This window comes from Falco peregrinus, chromosome 2, assembly GCF_023634155.1.
Source record: "Falco peregrinus isolate bFalPer1 chromosome 2, bFalPer1.pri, whole genome shotgun sequence".
NCBI classification, from domain to species: domain Eukaryota; kingdom Metazoa; phylum Chordata; class Aves; order Falconiformes; family Falconidae; genus Falco; species Falco peregrinus.
In genome coordinates this window covers 39,627,657-39,646,289 of record NC_073722.1, presented here as the reverse complement: position 1 = coordinate 39,646,289, position 18,633 = coordinate 39,627,657, and the positions used below count along the sequence as shown (strand labels likewise).

The 18,633-nt window shown below is 50.4% G+C and overlaps 1 protein-coding gene across 5 annotated transcripts in view; it reads left to right on the top strand.

Annotated features, from left to right (window-relative positions):
* The window catches only part of RAB11FIP5 (RAB11 family interacting protein 5), a 43,113-nt gene that overhangs the window by 14,573 nt on the left and 9,907 nt on the right, over positions 1-18,633 (top strand). For 2 of the 5 annotated variants that reach the window (XM_055794902.1, XM_055794903.1), the window contains exons 2-4: positions 1,830-2,269; positions 3,645-4,383; positions 14,305-16,896. In XM_055794902.1, coding sequence (XP_055650877.1) covers positions 1,830-2,269; positions 3,645-4,383; positions 14,305-16,896 — 3,771 coding nt within the window. Of the gene's footprint in view, positions 1-1,829; positions 2,270-3,644; positions 4,384-11,733; positions 14,029-14,304; positions 16,897-18,633 lie in introns of those variants that run through there. The other 3 variants (XM_027789615.2, XM_013300894.3, XM_005239539.4) reach the window with 3 other exon arrangements.

Genomic DNA, 18,633 nt, shown 5'->3' with positions numbered 1-18,633 from the left:
GGAGTACATGGTTGAAATTTTATCCTCACCCTGGTGATATCAGTATGGTCACACCCATCTCTATCCCTTCACATTTTCCTTCCCTTTTTTTTTTTTTTAATCTTTTCAGTGACTTGACTTTACAAGTGGATGTAAAACACTGCTGAGGATTTTATTTTCTGAGAATTCATTGGGAAATTGTTAATCCAGGTTTAGAAATTTTTTCTACCTTCCATTGCTGTGTGTTCCACCTATGAAGCATGTCATGGAGAAATAGGGTCTGTCCTGAACCTTCAGGTTTCCTTGTGCCTTGTTAAGGGAAATTTTAATACTTCAGTCTGGGAGGGATCAGAGCTGCTGGAGCAGTGGCTGTGCTAGAGATCCGCTTGTCCTGCTGCAGCCGCTCTGGGAAGTGGCACTTGAAACCGAGGCAGAAAGATGGAGCATCTCCCAGGAGGAGAAGGGAGCAAAGGACCACTGGGTTGACAGCAGTTTGGGGGAAGAAATGGTTCCTTTGTGGCCTGTGTTTTGTGCTGCCCTGTCTGAAGCTGGTGCCACAGCGAAATGAAGAATTAGAAGGTGCCTCTGGACATCTCTTGCTTTAGTGTCCTCTCACCCACCATACGTTCCAGCTGGCAGGAGGCAAGACCCCTCTCCCATCGCATTCCAGGGGTTGTTCTCTACCCTGCCAGTGCTCAGGCTGTTCCCTGCGGAAGGATTGGGCCTTAAATGAAGGTTGTGAGGTTTTTCTGCTTGTGCAGTCAATGTTTTGGAGACTTTTTCCATGCTTCTCCATCTCCATGTGCAAAGCTACGGAGCAGAGTCTGCGTAACGGGGTTCATAGCGGTGAGCATCCCCCAGTAATGTGCTGCAGAGTCAGTTGAAGCTTTTGTGCTGGTGGATATGGCCAGTATCTCCTTCGGGATCTTCTACCAGCCCCACAGGTGTGGTGCTGGGCTTTGGCAATTGATGTGAGGAGCGTTAAAGTAAATGGCTTTCCCCCCCCCTTCGCTTAGGCTCTGTCTGCCTCAAATTTTACAGGCATTTCAGCAGAATTGAAGGATTTGGAGGAGGGGAAGGCGATGAACGTAAAGGTGTGCTGCATCCTCTGCCATCGCATCGGGTCGTTGCGGATCCCAAAGCTGTACTGCAGGCTAGAGACTGCCATTGGCTGGCTGTGGGAATGCAGATAGCTCCCAAAAATCCAGCAGGGTTGGGTTGGTGGGTAGTGTAAGTGCTGTATGGCACCTCCTCCTGCCCATGAAGAGCTACCAGGATGCAGCATCCTCTAAATACTTGATGCAAAGATTTCTAGGCAAACTTCAGCAACTTTATTTAGGGTGAGGCACGGAAGGTCTGGAATAAAGTTATTTTAATGAATGTTGTTGAGTGCCTTTGCCATTACGGTACTGTCTCTGACTTGAAAGGATTTGTTCTGAGTCACAGGCTCTTGAATATTTAAAACGCAAGCGAGCACTGTCTTTTTTTAAACATGGGCTTGCAGCAATGTATCAACTGACCATACAAAAATTTGGCCACCGGTAGCTTTCCCTGAAATGTACAGCAGTATCTGACACCAGGGTGAGCGAGATGGCGTTTGACAGGTTATTTAGTGGAAGGACAGTATTTAGTATTAGGACAGGGATGGAGACAGAGGTCTTACAAAGCTGCTGCAGTTCAGGGAGGGATCTAGTCCTGTGCAACACCTCTGTCTCTGACTCAGGTCTTAGTTGACTTCTGAGGTGCTCATGCTAGCTGCCACCCAGCAGCACCCTCCCTGAGGTCTTCCTGGCTTGTGGCTCTTGGAAATGACGGAGGGGCCTTTCCTTTTCTTTCCTCTCTGGATCCAGGTGGCACAAGCTACACTCCAAGGCTGGGAAGAAGGAGAAGGAGCGTGGTGAGATCCTGGTGAGCATCCAGTTTACGCGCAACAACCTCACAGCCAGCATGTTCGACCTGTCCATGAAGGACAAGCCGCGGTCACCCTTTGGCAAGCTGAAGGACAAGGTAAAAGGCAAGAAGAAATATGACTTGGAGTCAGCCTCTGCCATCATCCCCAGCAGCATGGGTGCCCTGGACATGGAGGATGACTACGACATTGGGGGCAAGAAGTCCAGAGTCAAGGGCTTCTTCTTCAAGAACAAGCTGCGCAAGTCATCCCTAACGCAATCCAACACCTCCCTGGGATCTGACAGCACCATCTCTTCTGCCAGCCTGGGCTTGGCTGCAAATGTTCCTGAGGTAACCAAATCCCCGAGCAGACACAGCAGTCTGTCCACAGAGCGCTCTGGTAAGAGGATAACAGTTTTAATTCCTTCCCCCCCCCCCGACTTCTTTTCCTTCTTTTCTTTGTAAGGGACTGGTGAGGCTTTCTTGCAAATCTGTTAACTAATTGCTTACCTAAGAAGCAGCATCCTGCACAAACCCTTGGAGACCCTGTGTGTGCTGGCAGTAACGTGCTTGCCAGAATGGGGGGAGATGTTCAACATTTTGCATCTCTTGCTGAGCCTGTACAGAAACAATCTGACTTAGTGTTGATGCTGCATGTGCTCCCTGCAGCACATCACGAGCTTGTGGGCTACAAGGGTTCCTTAACCCCATAAAAGCAGGTCGCTCACACTGACTCGTAGGAATAAGCCCTTGGGAGAGGGCTGGGTGAAGCAGAGCCCATTGCTGCTGTGCTGCACTGCTGCCCGGCTGTCTAATGAGATGCCTCCGGCTTGGAGGCAAAACTGAAACAGTGACCGGTTCCTGGTGATTAAAGCAATCTGAGCTCTTGGCGCTTGCAGAGCGGCGATTTCCAAACAAAAAAGGCCCTTGTAGTGAATTAATTCTTGCCATCTCTTGAAAACAAAATATATAATTAAATAGTTTAATTGGCTGGAGACAGCAAATTCCCACATTGGGTGGGAGTCCCTGGCTACGTGCTGCTTCTCACCGTGTTGGTGAAGCCGCCCACGTGATGCCTCTCAGTTTCTGCTGGGTGACGTTCCCATGTGCAGCCAGAGAGCGAGTGGAGGCACCGGTCTGGCCCCATCATCCCCATGTTGTGGTGAAGGAGACAGCATTTCTGGCTAGGAGGGGAGAGCAGTTGCGTACCACCTGAAGTCCAAGCAGTCTTTCTCACTGAGCTCTCCGTGTAACCCCAAAAGTCTGCTGAGTGTTAGCAATACCCACAGGGTCAGGCAGTGGGAGGGAGAAGCAGACACTGGACCCTCCTGGCTTACATCACGCAAAGCAGCAGTTGGGCCTGTCTGAGCAGAGCTCAGAGGCTCCTGGTCTTTTATTCAGTGCAAACTCTTAAATCACACAGAAGTGTAAGCCATTTAAGTAGCTTCTGGATAGTTTCTTGCATTTATTATCGATCTCAGATCCTCTCAGACAAGGGGTTTGTCGTCTTACAGAGATTTCTCTCCAGATCCTGCAGTGGGAGGTGATGTGCTTGGGGAGAGTATCGTGTGGCCTGTATAGCCACATACTTGTGACCTGTGCTTTGCATTTCTAGTAATTTAATTATAATCTGGTAGAGCCTGGGAGGGAGAAAGCCAGTATGTTTTCACAGATCTTTTTAGTGTTTGCAAGTAGAAGATGATAATGATGCTTGTCGTTCCTGTGCCTGTTACTCAGATGGCCTCACCTCTGTTTTGTGTTTTATTTCCCGCCAGTGAAAGACTACTTGCCCTCTCCAAAACTGACCCACAAGAGAGCATTCAGTGATGATGTCTCCCAAGTCAGCCCAGTCCTGGAGCCCAAAGCAATCCAAAGCCTGAAGCCAAAGAATGATCCTGTGTCCCGGTCTTCCCTCTGTATCAATGGGAACCACGTTTACAGTGACGAGCCTGTACCAAAGAGCCCCATGTCTGTCCCGCAGAGCTCTGCGCCACTGTCCGTGCCCAGCATCCCCAAACGGCAGGAAGAGGGTTTTGGCTTCACTCCCCTCCATTCTGACTCCCACGAGGTGCCTTGGGGGGTCAGCAACTTTGAGAGGACACCGCAGAGAGACGAGCCCAGGTTTATCCCGTCTCCTCCCAGCTTAGCCTTGCAAGAAGAGCTCAAGGTCTCCACAAAAGCCGTCACTCTCAGTAACCATCTGGGCAGAGCCAAGATGGAAGAAAGCAGTCGCTTAGAGAACAAGCCAACTCAAGCTGCAATGCCCATAGTCTTCTCCACGGAGACAACAAAGGACAAACAACCCGAGGAAATGAGGAAGGAAGACAAGAAAGCAAAGGGCGGCCTCTTCCACCATGGGGGCAACAAGAGCGATGCAGGGAGCAAAGGCCAGGGGGAGAAAGTGGGACCCTCCCATGGCTCATCTGTCCACGTGATGGCAGGAGGAGATGAGAGGAGTAAGAGCGGTGGCTGGTTTGGTTCAAAGGAGCCCAAAGAGTCCCCTCAGAAACCCAGGTCAGTGAAACGGGTGTGTTGAAGTCTAGGCTGTTAACTAGCTGCCCCAGCCTCCCGTCTTCAACAGCTGTGCTATTCAGTGCTCTCCAGCATCAGCAGAGACCCGGTCCCTGTTGCTCTGACAAGATGATAGCAGGGGAAGTACTTCCTTGGTCTTAAATGTCTCAAAGGGAGTGTGATTACTCCTGGATCCTCCCCTGGCTTCTCCAACAAACCAACTCCATTTGCCTTCCTAGGCCCTGTTTCCCACTTGGGAAAGGGAGGGATCCCCTTCATGGAGAGGGAGATGTTTCCCTCTGCAGAGGCTCAGTGTGGTCATGGCAAGTGTTTCTGTGGCCTTGAAGTAAAGGATCGTTATCCTTTAATTAGCTAAAAAAGCGTCCCTGGCACTCAGTGTAGAATGTGGGACATGGTGCCATGTAATCACAATTTTTTTTATTAACTTCCCACCCCTCTACGTCGCTGGTCTGGCCTGGGGGTGCAGTACTTTGGTAACTGGGGATATTATTAACATTTCTGAACTAACTGATCCCAGCCCTGCTCTTTCCTCTTCCCATCCCACCCCAGCTTTCCCTTCTCTTGATTATGAATCTCTAATTGTTCTCACTTTGTGTGATGATTTCATCCCTCCAAATCCTCAGCACTGTATTTGTGGCACACAAAACATGGTGTTCGTGCTGTTTCTGTGCGGGCTTTATCGTGACGGTGCGTCACTTGCATCCATCCTTGTAGCCTCCAGCAGCTGAGCTGGGGGTCCAGAAGTTGACTGAGAGCCCGGTGTGGTATCGTTGCTCAGTGGAAGGGAGGAAACAGGGTTAAAATCCTCCAGAGAAAATAACTAGCCGTTGAGTGCTGGTTGAATCTACAGGGTTGATTTATTATAGGGAATTTCTAATCTGGGCTGACTTTAACCTAATTTATTAAGCAGAAGGATTTTAATTCAGTCTAAGCCTCCTTTAATGAGGAGGGCACTCATGGTTTGTTCAACCTAACCGGATTTCCACACGGGTTAAACTGCTTTTGAAGTGCTACTCAGACGTAAGTGAGGGGGTGAGCACTCCGCTCAGTGTGGCTTCAGAACAGAGGCAGCCCCAAAAGTCCTCATTTTCTCACCCCACAGATGATGTCATGCTTGTAGTGGTTTTTAAGGCCAAGGGGAGGCAAGAACATGCTGCCACCCCCCTTCCCAAGGACCAGAGTCCTTGTGCTGTGTAGCCTGTGCTCCCTCGAAAGGAGCATGTGCTGTTGGTGCGAGGATGGAAGAGGAGCCACAAGGGCTGGTAAGGCTTGGTCCTGCCCACAGCCAGCGTTCCCAGCTACACAGGCAGAACTGTGTGTTTTTCCAGGAGGCTTGAAGCGCCGGTAGTTATTTGGTGTCACATCCCAGTACAAGGTTTGTTTCTGGATGAGACTAAAGGACTCTGGTCTCTGAATGCTGTGATTGAGGAAGGACAGAATATTACTGTTCAAGATTGGTCTTTTAGTTTTGGGTTTTTTTTTTTTTCATTTTGTGATAATAAATCCGCTGTTTGATTTAAGTCCTAGAATAGAAAAGATACCATATGAAAAATAAACCCATAAAAAATCCTACTGTATTAGGCAGCGACTCCACAAGCTGCCTGAGTCAGCGCAGTACTGTGAGCCTACTGTGTACACATGTGATGGGATGGGAGATGCCCTCTGCATCTCCCTCTAGAGCTTTTTCCTCAATAAATGGGTGAGAAACCTGCAGGTTTCCTGCTGCTTTGCAGTTCTAGGAAAGAGGCAGACATGGGCCATGCATCACAACTCGACGTGTGAGCCATACTTGCCCCACTTCTTGATGGATGCTGCTGTCTTCAAGGCAGGGAAGTCTGATCTGGCTGTAAATAGGCTCCTGAGTGCCTGTAGCATCCCACCCAGCAGATAATCGTCATGAGTACAGAGGTGCCCTTAAACACTGCTGGTTTCCAACAACCCTCTGCCTTTTTTTAAATCACAGCTGCTGGACCCATTCCCAGCCTTACTCCTTTCCCAGAGGGTTTTCACTCTGGGTTTTTTTTTTTTCTTTTAAATCTACTTCAGTACTCACAGTTTTAATTTCAAGCTGAAGCTAAGCTTTGCTTAGATTTGGTTTGCTGTGGCATGCTGAGGACATTGCCTGCAGACGGCTGTCTTGTAAGGAAAAACTTGGATGAGCTGTACAATAGCAGCTCCTCTGGCTGGGTTTTTCTCTCCCAAAAATAGGAATTGCTTTGAAACAGCACGGGCTGGAGGGAACAAATTCACAGGGGGGCCCCTTTTAGGGTGTTTATAAACATCTGAATGAGCTTTAATTGCAGCTTGCAATTTGAAAATGAGAAGTAATGAGCTTAAACTGTAGCAAGGGAGATTTAAGGTAGACATTAGGAGGAGTCTCTAATGGAGGATGGTAAAGTGCTAGAGGTGCCTGGCTGGGAAGGAGAAGCCCAGCATCTGGGGCTTTGGCGACTGTGGTAGATGAGCACCTTTGGGGAATGTTACAAGAAGCATTTGTCCTTGCATATGGCCCAGGTTGGGTGGTGGGAGATGGTCACCAAGTCTCATTTGATGCAAAAATGGCCTTTCCATTATCACAGGGAGACGGGCTGTCTCTAGTCTGCCTTTCCTGGTTCTTCATTTTTTCCCTATTAATTACAACATCATTACTTACTCTAATTAGACAGAACTCCTTAACTTTTCTCATTTTATTCTCCTTTCTTGCACTGAACAACCTTGTGGACTATGTCACTGACTCAAGTCAAAGCTGTTGAGCTGATTAGGTCTTGATGGTGTCAGGCTGAACATAGGGTCTGGTGCCATCTGATAATCAAATGCACATGGTCTCTCAAGTGTGCGATTGAATTAGCTGTGCTCATCCTTTGGGTGTTCTACAGATGTCTCTGCATCTGGATGAGCTATTCAGTTACCAGTGTAAATTCTAGAGCTGAAGATGGATTAACTTTTGCATTGTAGAGAGAACCAGCCTCTGAATCGAGCAGTTTTAAGTCTTTGAGTTATCTGCAGAAAGGATTTTTTGCCTCCTGCTCTCCTGATTCTGGAAACTTTTGTGGCTCCAATGAGCTAAGCAAGCAGCACCTTCTTGCCCACCATGGGTAGGTCCACTTTCACCCAGAGCTGAACATGGGGAGAAAGCATCAAAAGCAGTCACCTTTGCAAAACCAAAACACTCAACCTGTAATTAGTTAAAAGGTCTGTAATTAGAAAGATGTTTTGCTGTTAAGGTTTAAATTAGCCTACAGCTAAGGCAAGTTTGGCACAGCTTGTCTTTAACCACTTGCTTTTGCAAAACCACACCCTTTCTAAAATAAGGAAGCTGCTGACTTTCAGCTGGTTTTAACTTCCAACAGGTTTTCTATTCTGTTAGGAGCGGTTTTTGGTGCGCAATGGGCAAGCACCAATGAGCTGGTGCTGCCCTATGAGCTGCAAACTTGCCCACATGCTTACCGGGGAGAAGGCTGGACATTTCTGCCTTCAGCCCTTATTTACACATCTTTGCTGACTCGTGACAGCTAAGCAGGTCCCAAAGGCTGTGCTTTTCAGCCCTGCCTTTGCTAATCTGTGGCAGCTGGGGGCTTTGATACTGGTTTGAATGGAAGCAGTAGGAAGATGGTGTTTTGTCTTTGGAAACCTGAATAAAAAGACTGGAGTTTGTTGTTTTTAAGGTTGTGTGGTCAAGAGTTGTATGTAAGGAAGAAGCTCAGCAGGTTTATTTGAGGCAAGGCCTGGGGCTAAAACAATTGGTTTAACTATTTTCAGGGTTTTGTACAATGTTATCAGAGCTGCACAGGTCCCGCTTCCTGCAGCATGAACTGGGATGATAAAATGAGGCTGCATCTCATGCTTGGCAATAGGAAAAAAGAGAAATGGAGTGCTCTCTTGTAAAAATAATGGCATTAGTGCTGTTTGCAGATCAAAGACCCTTCCCTCTGTTGCTGCTTTCATGGGGGGGAAATGTAAAATCACTCCCCACCTTGGTTTGTCACTCCTCTTTCCACAGTCCATACCCTCATATCCAGCAGCGAGGTCAAATTTTGACTCATCTTGTACTCCTAAAACATACATTTCCTAAATGCTGGAAATAGGAAGAAGGTTTTGAGCGACTGGAGCATGGCCTTGGACAGGCTGGCAGTGGGGAGTGGTGCCAGTGGACGAGGTGAGCTTGTCAGTGGGATTGAACACAGACATATGTGGCAGCCCCCTACAAAACACCATTAACGGGGACTTCCAGAGCAGAACCTTGGGAGGCTGCAGAGTCTGATGAAGAGGAACACTGTGCTGTGAGAACCAAAGTGTCACGGATGACGGTGGATCTGCGGATAAGTCCATCATGGAAACCATCAGGGTCACGTCTCTGGCACAGGTCTTGTATCCACGTGAGCTGCAAAACTGTGTGCCTGCATTGGATCAGTCACAGGGTAGAACTGATGAGGGATGGAGCTGGACATTTCCCCTCTGGCACGAGAGGTGCAGGGAGCCTGCAAGAGTGAAAAATGTCTGTTAAAATGCCTCTGCCTTCCTTTTGCCTGCTGATCCTGCATTTCCCAGGGATCGACATGAAACAGGAGGGTGAGTTGGATCTGAAGCTGGCACCAGCTCAGTGCTGATGAGACAAATCTGCTTTGTAGCTGTCCAGGTAGAGCAGAGCCCCACTCCCACCCCTAAAAGTGGGTATTGGGATTAGCAGTTTGCATCTACCTGCACTCCTACTGCCAGATCCTATCTCTACTATTTTATTTATTTTTTTTAATTCCTGTGGTTTTGGGGCAAATCTATAAAGCAGGATTTTTCTGTTTTAATTGGGATGATGGGCTGCGAGGACCAAGAGCAAGGCAAACCAGTTATGGCACAGATAACTAAACCCACTGCTCTTACCTCTGGAATTCCTATTTAAAAGCAGCATTTGCATATATTCTCGCTTCCCATTTGGGTTCTCACCTTAAAGAAAAATGTCCTGGGCTGCTGTACCCATCTCTTTTTTAACTCCTTTCTGCACAAATTCTGCTTGCCAGCCTTCCCCATGCTGGTGGGAGAAGATTCCTGATTCCTGCCAGGCTTTGAAGCTGCTACTGGGACCTCCAGCACCCTGGTCCAGCTGGTTTTCCACCTCCCCAGCTTGCTTCTTCTAGGGCCCCAGTGGCGTGCTTGTCTATGGGGAAGTGGTGGAAAAAGCAGCTTGTGAGTGGTAGGGTCACAGCACTCCCCTGGATCCAGCCCTTCTAGGAGCTCCAGTGCAGCTTTTAACCTCAGCACATTATGGCTGGATTTGAGCCCTGCCCTCCCCAAATCCCTGCTTTTTTAGCACATGTACTGTTTTCTTATATTCACAGTGCAGCGTTACCCACTGTCTTGCAGAGGGACATTGCTCTGTGACTGCGCAGCTGGCGCAGTTGTTTTCAGCCTGAAATTTAGGCTGTGATCTGTAGGGAAAAATCTCCCTGCATTGAACAAGCTGTTTCAAATAGACTTTCCATCAGGGGGTTGCTCAGCAATATTTTATTTCCCCCCGCCCCTTCCTGAGAGGCTAAAATGCTTCTGTGAAGTGCTGCCAAACAAATAAATGAGGGCAGAAAGGTACCCACTATTTATTTTGGCTGGTGGAGCTGCGTGCTGGGGTACTTGGAGGAGGAGGGTGAGTCAGCATTTCAATGCAGCAAAGATCTTTGGTCAGGCTGCTGCAAGCGGAGGTTTCCCTCTAGAGGAATACACTGTCCTTGGCTCCTTGTTTCGCTGAGCATCCTTCTTTGGAGGGGACGAACAGGGCTTTTTGTGGGCTGGGTTATTCGTGGGAAGAGCAGGTCTGTTGCCAGCACTGGGCTGGTAACCAAAACTGGATGCTTATCCTGAGGAAAGGGGTTGAATGATGGTGGTGCAATAGGTGCTTTGAAAAGCATAGGGGAAAGACGTGGGTGCTGCTGCCTAGAGTTTATGGCTGAGAGTGGTTTGTGCAGCCCCTGAGCAAGCCTTGGTGAGTCCCAGCAGGAATGGGGACAGAAAGGAAACTTCAGTTAGGGGTTTTGGAGGAGGAAAACCAGAATCCAACAAAAAAAGGAGATGGATTTAAGTTCTGTCTTTATATCTTTAGCCTGGCCTGGGCTGAACCTGCTGGGGGAGGATCATACTGGACCGCTGCCTGGCAGGGGAGAGATTTGGGTCCTCCTGTGCTGGAGCCACATTGCTTCTTGTTTCCTTCCCTCCCAAGAAAAGATTCGTGTTCACCCACCTTGTTTCCCAGGCAGAGTACAACCTTCATTTTGCTGCATCCTGACACTGATGTGTAGATCATGACTGGCATGGGGCAGTCAGGGGCTTGCTGAAAGCACCATCTCAATCCCTGGTGGCCCAGACTGCATAGGCAGCAGCTTGGGGCTAGGACCAGATCACTGGTGTGGCTGAGAGCTGCTCTTTCTCAGCAGGTCCAGCACCCTGTGAGCCCTGTCATGACTTGGGGAAGGAAGACAGGGTCGTCTTGGGTGGGTTTAAAGAGACCTTGAAGCTGTTCCTCCACCTGTGCATGTGGGGATCACTGCAATTCAGGGCACTGTCCATTGCGTCTGCCTGGGTGAGGGGCTGCTCTGGCATCAGCCATCCCTGGGGGAAGGAACTTCAACCACTCATTCTTCTGGCAGCTGTGAAGGTCGTTAGTAGCAGGCACTCATTAGAAGCCTGAAGCTGATAAATGCTCTGTAGCCATTTAATAATGCCAGAGCCCAGCGGAGATGGCTGGATCGGGCCTTGGTTGCTCTTACTCAGCACTTAACGCTGTATAAGCAGAGTGTCAAATGAGGTATCTTAATCTGGACCGAAAACATTAAAGCGATTGCTAGCAAGAAGGAGGAATCGCAGAAGCAAGCAGAGGTGGGGCAGTGGCGTGTGCCATTTGCAGCTGCCCTGAGATTGTGGTGTTTTAGCTTGGACTGTGCCACCTTCCCTTTCCATCTGGAAAGGAAAATTTGCCATGTTTTACCCTGTTCCACCACAGATAAAACCCATTTGTGGATCTTGTGAACTCACCTGGCTGGACCCTGGGTCACAGGCAGCTGTGCTTCTCTTCTTGAGAGCTTAAATTTGAGGGTGGTTAGAGAAAAAGGTCAATTTGCAGCAGGTGGCAGCGGACAGGAGCCTGTGCCTCCAGCATGTGTGTTCAGCAGAGGAGCATAGAGCTGCCCCGCAGCTGCAGGCATTTGTCTGCACCTTCTGTATTCAGAAAACCAGAAGAATTGAGGGAATCTGTCAGTACGAGCCATAGGCTTGAGATCTTCGGCACAGGTAACACCAAACAGCGGTGATAGAGAGCTGGGCAGTGATGGGCTGCCCTGTTGCCTTGTCCAGATGCTGTTGTGCTGCACCGCTGCTGCCTCCTGGATGGTCTTCTACAGAACAGCGATGATGCCCAGTGGATTGTCTGGAGTGGATCTTGTGCTGGAGGAAGTGTTCAGATGCAGAGCACCCCAACCACACGCCTGTCCGCAGGTCACAGCATGCCCGGAGAGGCTGACTTCCAAGTAGAGAGCAGCTGCCGGTCTCTCTGGGATGGTTTGTGCCTAAAGGTACATCACCTTCTCCATCAGCTTCTCCCATCACTTCTGGAGATTTTCTGTGCTTCCTGAGAGCTCAGAACACCTGGGAAGAGTTATCTCCTGTGGAGGTGTGTGCCCAGCTGCCTGCAGCGGGTTTTCCCACCCTGCTACATGCCAGCGATCCGAGCTGGGAGACGATGCAGAGACACTGTGGAGCAGTGTGGGGATGGGGACAGGCACCTGTGCCACGGTCACCACTGCTGCTTAGTGACAGCAGGAGAGGGCACCCACGAGCTGTCTCTGTCCGCAGCACCAAGTGAGCTGCAGGTTTGAGTTGAAATAAAGGTTTCATGGCTTTTTTTTTCTTTTTTTCTAGTTCTGCTAAGTCGTATCTCCTGTAGTGTCTGATGGGTGCTGGAGTTGAGCCTGTTGTGCTCAGCCACTTGCTGTGTGTGTTACCTACCTAAAAACTGGGATGGGGGGACTTTGGTGGCATTGATTGCATAAATAGGCACCTTTCCAAGATAGCCACTCAGAAGATGATGTGTGAGGCGGGCTTTGAAGGTGCCAGAAGTGGGGAGAAGTGGGTCCTGCTGTGCTGCTGCAATGTGCATGGGTTCCTGCCCATCTGTGCATCACTCGTGGTCCAAAGTGTGCCACTGGCACGTAACTCTGCCTGCTTTAAAAGCAACTGATGCTGACTGCACCTTCACACATCATTAACTTTTGCCTCAAGATGGCATTTTTGCGCTTTAAAATGTGTCGCAGGCTTTTTGTACATTCATAATAACAGATGAAAATAGTTGTCTGAGCAACTTTGCCGTTTGACAGCATGTTGACCATGATCTTCTAGTGCTGCCTGTGATCCCTACCAGCCACTTGGGTGAGGCAGGGAAATAATTGTGATGTAGCCCTAGGGCTGGACATACCTTGTGTATATTGGCAAAGCAATTACTTTATTCGTTCCTTGTTAAACTTTGATATGCCCAGTGCTGGCTGATCAATGTCCATGTTTCTCCCAAACCAAGACTGGGCTCTCTTTGAAGCTCAGCTGTCATGGCCAATGCAGAAGGAAGTAATCCTGCCAGCTCAGTTACGGGGCAGTGCAGCCACACGTGCCAGTGCTGGGTGCCTCTATCCTGGGGTTGGGATTGCTCTTGGCGTGGGTGAGTCAGGGGCACAGGGGTTCAGGAGGGAGCACAACAATCAGAGCACCAGCTGAGGTGTGGGGTCTTCACACTGCACCCTTCGTGATGTGAAAAACCCCAAGACAGCCAGTCCTGGCTTTATGAAGCTTCCCTGGGGGTAGCGATGCACATTGCTGAGGGAGTTCTCAAAGGAAGATTGATGAAATCCCAAAGAAAGGTCAGTGTAGTCCCTCTTGAAAAGGCAGCAAAGAACTGTCTGCCTGACTTGGGGCAAGGTGCAGGAGAGTGACAGTCTGAATTTGAGATGTGCTGAGTCCCTTCCTCCTTTTTGTGGTCCCCCATGGGGTTTCAGGCATCTCTGAATCTCTGGCCAGAAGTGATGTGATGAAGGGTGTGCAGGGAGGCTGGACCACATCGTGGCCCCATGCTTCCTCCTGCTTAACTCTTGTTCCTTGGCTGCCTGCAGCCGTGCTACCCTCTGTCCTGTGTAGGGGGGAGCTCCGCATCTGCTGTTGCTGTGATATGTTGCCAAACAAGTAATGAGGCACTGGTGTAAACTGGGAAAGACTTATTCCTGCATGCTCTTACTGGCTCAAGTAACCCTGACCCAAGATCCCAGCTGGGCAGCCTGCCCTTGGTACGCACCAGTGTTGGGACAAAAAAAAATGAGCTGAGTCCTTGGGCTGCAGGAGGTGGGAAAAATCTTGTGGGCCTCTGAGTCTTAGGGCTTGCTAAGGCAGAGAGGGGAAATTCGCAGGGCTGTTGTAGAAGAAGGACTGCCCTTTTCTTTTTATTGTGCATGCCCTTTCCATGCCTTGACTCCATAATCATTGCTCTGCCTAACGAGAGGAGAGTATGTATTTGATCATTGCATTGCTTTGAACCGAAGCGTTTGTAGTGTGTGTGGTGTATGCTTACAGCGCTGTCACAGCATTAACCAGGAGGACTGTTTTGTCTTCCCTCCACAGCCTGGAAGTGTCTCCTCAGGTAGAAACCAGCTCAGATGCTCCTTCTCATTTTCCTCCCTGCTCCCCTGCCCAGTTTCCTCCTGCTGCTGTAGCCCATCTCGCTAGCATGCCCAGCGCTAACCTCTCTCCCGCTATTGGAGACAGTCAGTCTGGATGCTTGTCCCCTACCAACCCATTCCTCAGCTCCCTGCAGAGCAATCCGTTCTTTGAGGACCTCCTCGCTGACCAGGTACTAAATTCTCCTTCACCTACTCACTTTTTCTCTAGTTTCCCGTCTGAGCCGCATGCTTCAACAGAGGTCGCTGGGAGCTTTTATTCTTCTGAGGATTGCAGTCCCTCTGCCTCCCTAAGACATAAAGATCCAGAGAGGGAGTCTCCAGCCAAAAGCGTTTGTGTCCCTGTTCCAGAAACTACTCCCCTATCACAAGGAGACCTTCCTTCTCCAGACAAGAAACCTGTGGTCCCTCCTCCACTCTCAGAGTGGGACGATACCTTCGATGCCTTTGCGACCAGCAGGCTTAAGCCAGAATTGAAGAAGGAAAACTTCTTTGCTTCGGTGGCAGCAGAGGGCATGGCTTTCATCGACGATCCTGATGCAGCCAGCCCCACAGAAAGATTAGCCGAGCCAACTCGTGAGAAGGGGACAAAGGTATTTGAAAAGGCTGATCCACAAATCAGCAGAGAAATGCCTTCAACTCTACGGTCTTGGACAAATTTCTCCAGTTTAGATGTGGGGGCAAACTTGGTGAGCACAACCCAGGAAGCGACTGTGATAGAGGATGTGCTGAGCCCTGTGTCTGCAGGGTCAATGGGAGGGAGGAGGAAAAGCAGCACGCCTACAGTTTGGACAGCTGCATTTGCATCGGGAAGCCCAGGGGAAAAAGAGGCTTCAGCATCACTGATTGCTGAAAATAGTGCTAGGGAGGAAGGGGACAGTAATGAGGAGGAACACTCTAGTGCAGGAACAAATGGATGGATGACCATAGCCACTGAAACTGCTCCTGACCTGTCAGAGAGCACCCAAAGCGTGGCTGAGCAGGAGCCTGTGGGTCAGGATAGCGCATTTGGCCCACGACCAGCCTTCCTCGGTGAAGGCACCTTTGAAGCGAAAAGTGGACCTTGTGCTGCCGCTTGTGTGTTGCCCAGAAGCACCTTCACCTCCGAAACCCTGCCAGGCAGCAACGTGGTGGCTGTGCCCCCACGGGTGCTTGCAGATGTGGCACCACGACAGTTCCCTCTGGTCCCCAAGCCAGGGATGGAGCCCCAGGGTGCTGGCAGCGAGGAGGAAACATTCGACATACGGACTTCAATCTACCGGCTCCAGGCTACCATGCGGCTTGAGGCCAGTGAAAACCGTGTAAAACTCAGCTCCGACATTTGCGAGAGGCATGTTGTCCTCTCTCAGTGGACAGATACCAGAGAGAGAGAGGAGATGGCAGCAGGCTCAGCCATGCCACCCCCCAAACCTCCGAGGTGGTTTGCAGCTGCAGGAGGCAGAGGGGATGATGATGATGAGGATGCTTGTGACCCACAACTGAGGCAGCAAGGCAGCGAGGAACGACGGGAAGACACAGAAGGCCCCAAGGCAGACACGGAGGTGCCGAGGAGCCATCTGAGCAGTGAGCCCTCTGTCCCAGTGTCTCCCAACCCACCTGCACTGGGAGTAGACACAGCTGAAACCAGGAGCGAGTTCCCAGTCTCTAAGGATGCTGAATCTGCTGCTACGGACTCAGCAGCTAATTTGGAGGTGGCAGCTGACAAGGTGGCAAAAGGGGACACTTCTCTGGGGGAAGACCAGTCAGAGATGAATGAGATGGATGTGGCTGAGCAGTTTGAGACTTGCCCATCGAAGTTCTTCCTAGACGGATTAGGCCAGTCAGGTGCTAAGGAGAGCTGGAGCCAGCCAGGTTTATCCCCTCTGATGGGGGCCACAGACAGTGCTGACTGGGACATGGCCTCCAAGCAGGAGCTGTTCCCTGAGGAGCTCAGGATGTCAGGACTAAACCAACCTTCCAAGCTAGACTTGGGTCAGTCGGAAATCTTCTGGACGGCTCTGGAAGAGCAGGAGGCAGCCGGTCACCCTGTGGGTGTTGGCTCGGCGGTGCGACCCCAAAGGTTAGCGCATGGGGAGAGTCCACCCCAGCTGGAGCCGGCATGGGATGATGGTGAGGGGCGGCACGAGCCAGTGGCTGGTCCCACCAGGCAAGCAGGAGGCCAGCCTGAGCCTTTTGCCTCCATGGCAGTGGTCAGCCCTCCCCAGGAGGCAGAGCAGGGCAGACCCCCAGCCAGTGAGCCCGAGGGGCCATTGCACCAGTTCTCAGCAGACAGCAGGATAGACTTCAAGAAGGCTGATTTCTGGAAGCCAGATAGGGTGGAGGAGAGGCACAAGCAGGACGCTTCAGCCTCCAGAAATCCCTTTGCTCCAGCACTCAGCCCAAATACCCCAAGCAATCCCTTTGTGGAGAAGGCACCAGACCCTCTCCCTGTTGAAGCTGTGCTGCCCAAAAAGCTTGATCAGGGCGGCTTCAGCTTCACCAACCTCCACGAGGAAGCCCTTGGGCAAGGCTTCCAGTCCACTAACCTTCCCGGGGACCCGCTAAGCAAGCCTCCTTTCCTGCATGTGAACCAGCCCTTGGCCTTCTCCACCCCTTTCCTTGTGGCTGCAACTAACCCTAAACAGTTTGATTTCCCTTCCCCTGTTGCGTGCCCCACGAGCAGTGGGGTCCCTGCCGCGACCAGCCGCGCAGCTGCCCAGCCCTGCCCTTTGCCGCAGTCCGGTGACACACAAGCTTCAGCGCTCGTGGTTTTGCCCAGGGAGACACAGCCAGCTGAGAAGCCCTTTTTCCAGCAGACAACCAGGTGAGCACTCCGGGGAAGGCGAAGGGTGTGTATTTGGTAGAGGTGAACCCTGTCTCCCTTCTGCTTTTATTAGGATGCCAATGAGTGGACCCTGGCTTAGTGTCAGCAGCTCACGGTTGTGCTGACTCCAAGGAGGCCACTCCACAGGTTGCTGCAGGTCCTCTTCCCTCACCTTCCCGTGGTCCCAGAGAGTCTAGCCTGAACAGCTTGAAGCCTTGGCTTTCTTGGATCACGGTGGGGAATGGCCATTGGTGTCCTGTGTTTGTCCTAAAGTAGGGCAAACAGTTTGACACATCCAGGTCCTGCCCCAGCTGAAAATTCAGCCACAGCAGAACTGCATCCACATTTCACTCGATGCTAATTTTTGCTCCCATCTTCCTGTGCTTGCAAAATAGGTGCCTTTTCCATGTCTGCCAGGAGAGCTTCCAGCCATTAATGGTCTCACAGGTTCCTTCATGGCATGTGCATAGCTACTGCCCCTTCCCTTTTCATTAATTCAGCTTTGGTTTCTTTCCTTTTTAAATGACCATCAGGTACTAAAAACCTTCTTCTCTCCATAGCGGGGGGGGGGCGGGGGGGGGGGAAGTAGTTTCACCAGGGTGGTGGCAAAATGCTGTTCTCCCTTCCCACCTGCCGAGATGCCCGTTGGTTATGAAGCAAGTGGGACTTAGCTTGGAGGATAATGGGAATAGGAAGGGGGGTTACCGTGGTGGTGCATCAGGGGAAAGAAGGGGCTGTTCCTTCTCCCAGGTCAGTCTTGAGCTTGTAGAAATGCTGTGAAGTGGAGAAAGATGCTGAGTTTAGGGCATGGGGTCTTGCTCTGTGTCCTTCAGGTCATCTAGTTTTCCTGGTACATCTTCCCCTGGTCTGCCTGGGCAGGAGGAGATTGTCGTGGGCTCAGTCTGCCCAGAGTATCAAGGATTGAGCTCTTAGAGTTTACATGGGGACCCAGGTCTTCTAGCAGTGATTTCTTTGATCAGCCTCACTCCTGCAACAGAAGGCAAATGGAGCTTCATGGGGGCACTGAAAAATGATAAAATCCTGTCTGGCTCAAGAATAATATTGGTCATGGCCCTGGGGAGAGAGAGGGCAGGAGGATGGGGACAGCAGAAGTTAGCTGAGCTCCAGCCCTTCTTGCCCATGGGGATCCTTCCTTGGCTTGAGTTTGGGTTTGACGTTTAAAATGACCTCAGGAGCAAAGACCAGCAAGAGATGGGTCTGATAGCTGAGGGTTTTTTCTTTATTGAGGCCAGGTCTTCAAACTGTTCTTAATTGGATTATTCATCCTCCAGCAGATAACCTTGTTCAAAATCTGCAGATAGAGAGTATACAGAAACCTCCTGAATTTTGTGGATGTTTGTTACATTTCATGGAAGGAGAAGTGTCCTGCAATCCCAAAGGGTGAAATTAGGCAATGAGAGAAGTATGGTCCCAGGACCCTCTATGTCAATGGTACATGCTCACAGTCACCTTCAGGCTTGACTGTGCATCCATCCAAGGCCTGACGGGCTCTTGGGAGGAAAGTGGGCTTGGACCCAAGAGCTGGTTGTCATGTCAGTGCTGGCTTCTGTCATGATACATGTCTGAGAAGTCCTTGAACATCTCTGCTCTGGTTTCTCTACCTGTAAAACATGGATGGTTTGGATACGTGCTGCTGGGATTGATGAACCTTTGAAAGAGTTACCTTTGAAGACTTCCTGAGGTCTCTGTGGAAGGCTCTGAGGTTCTGCACTACTT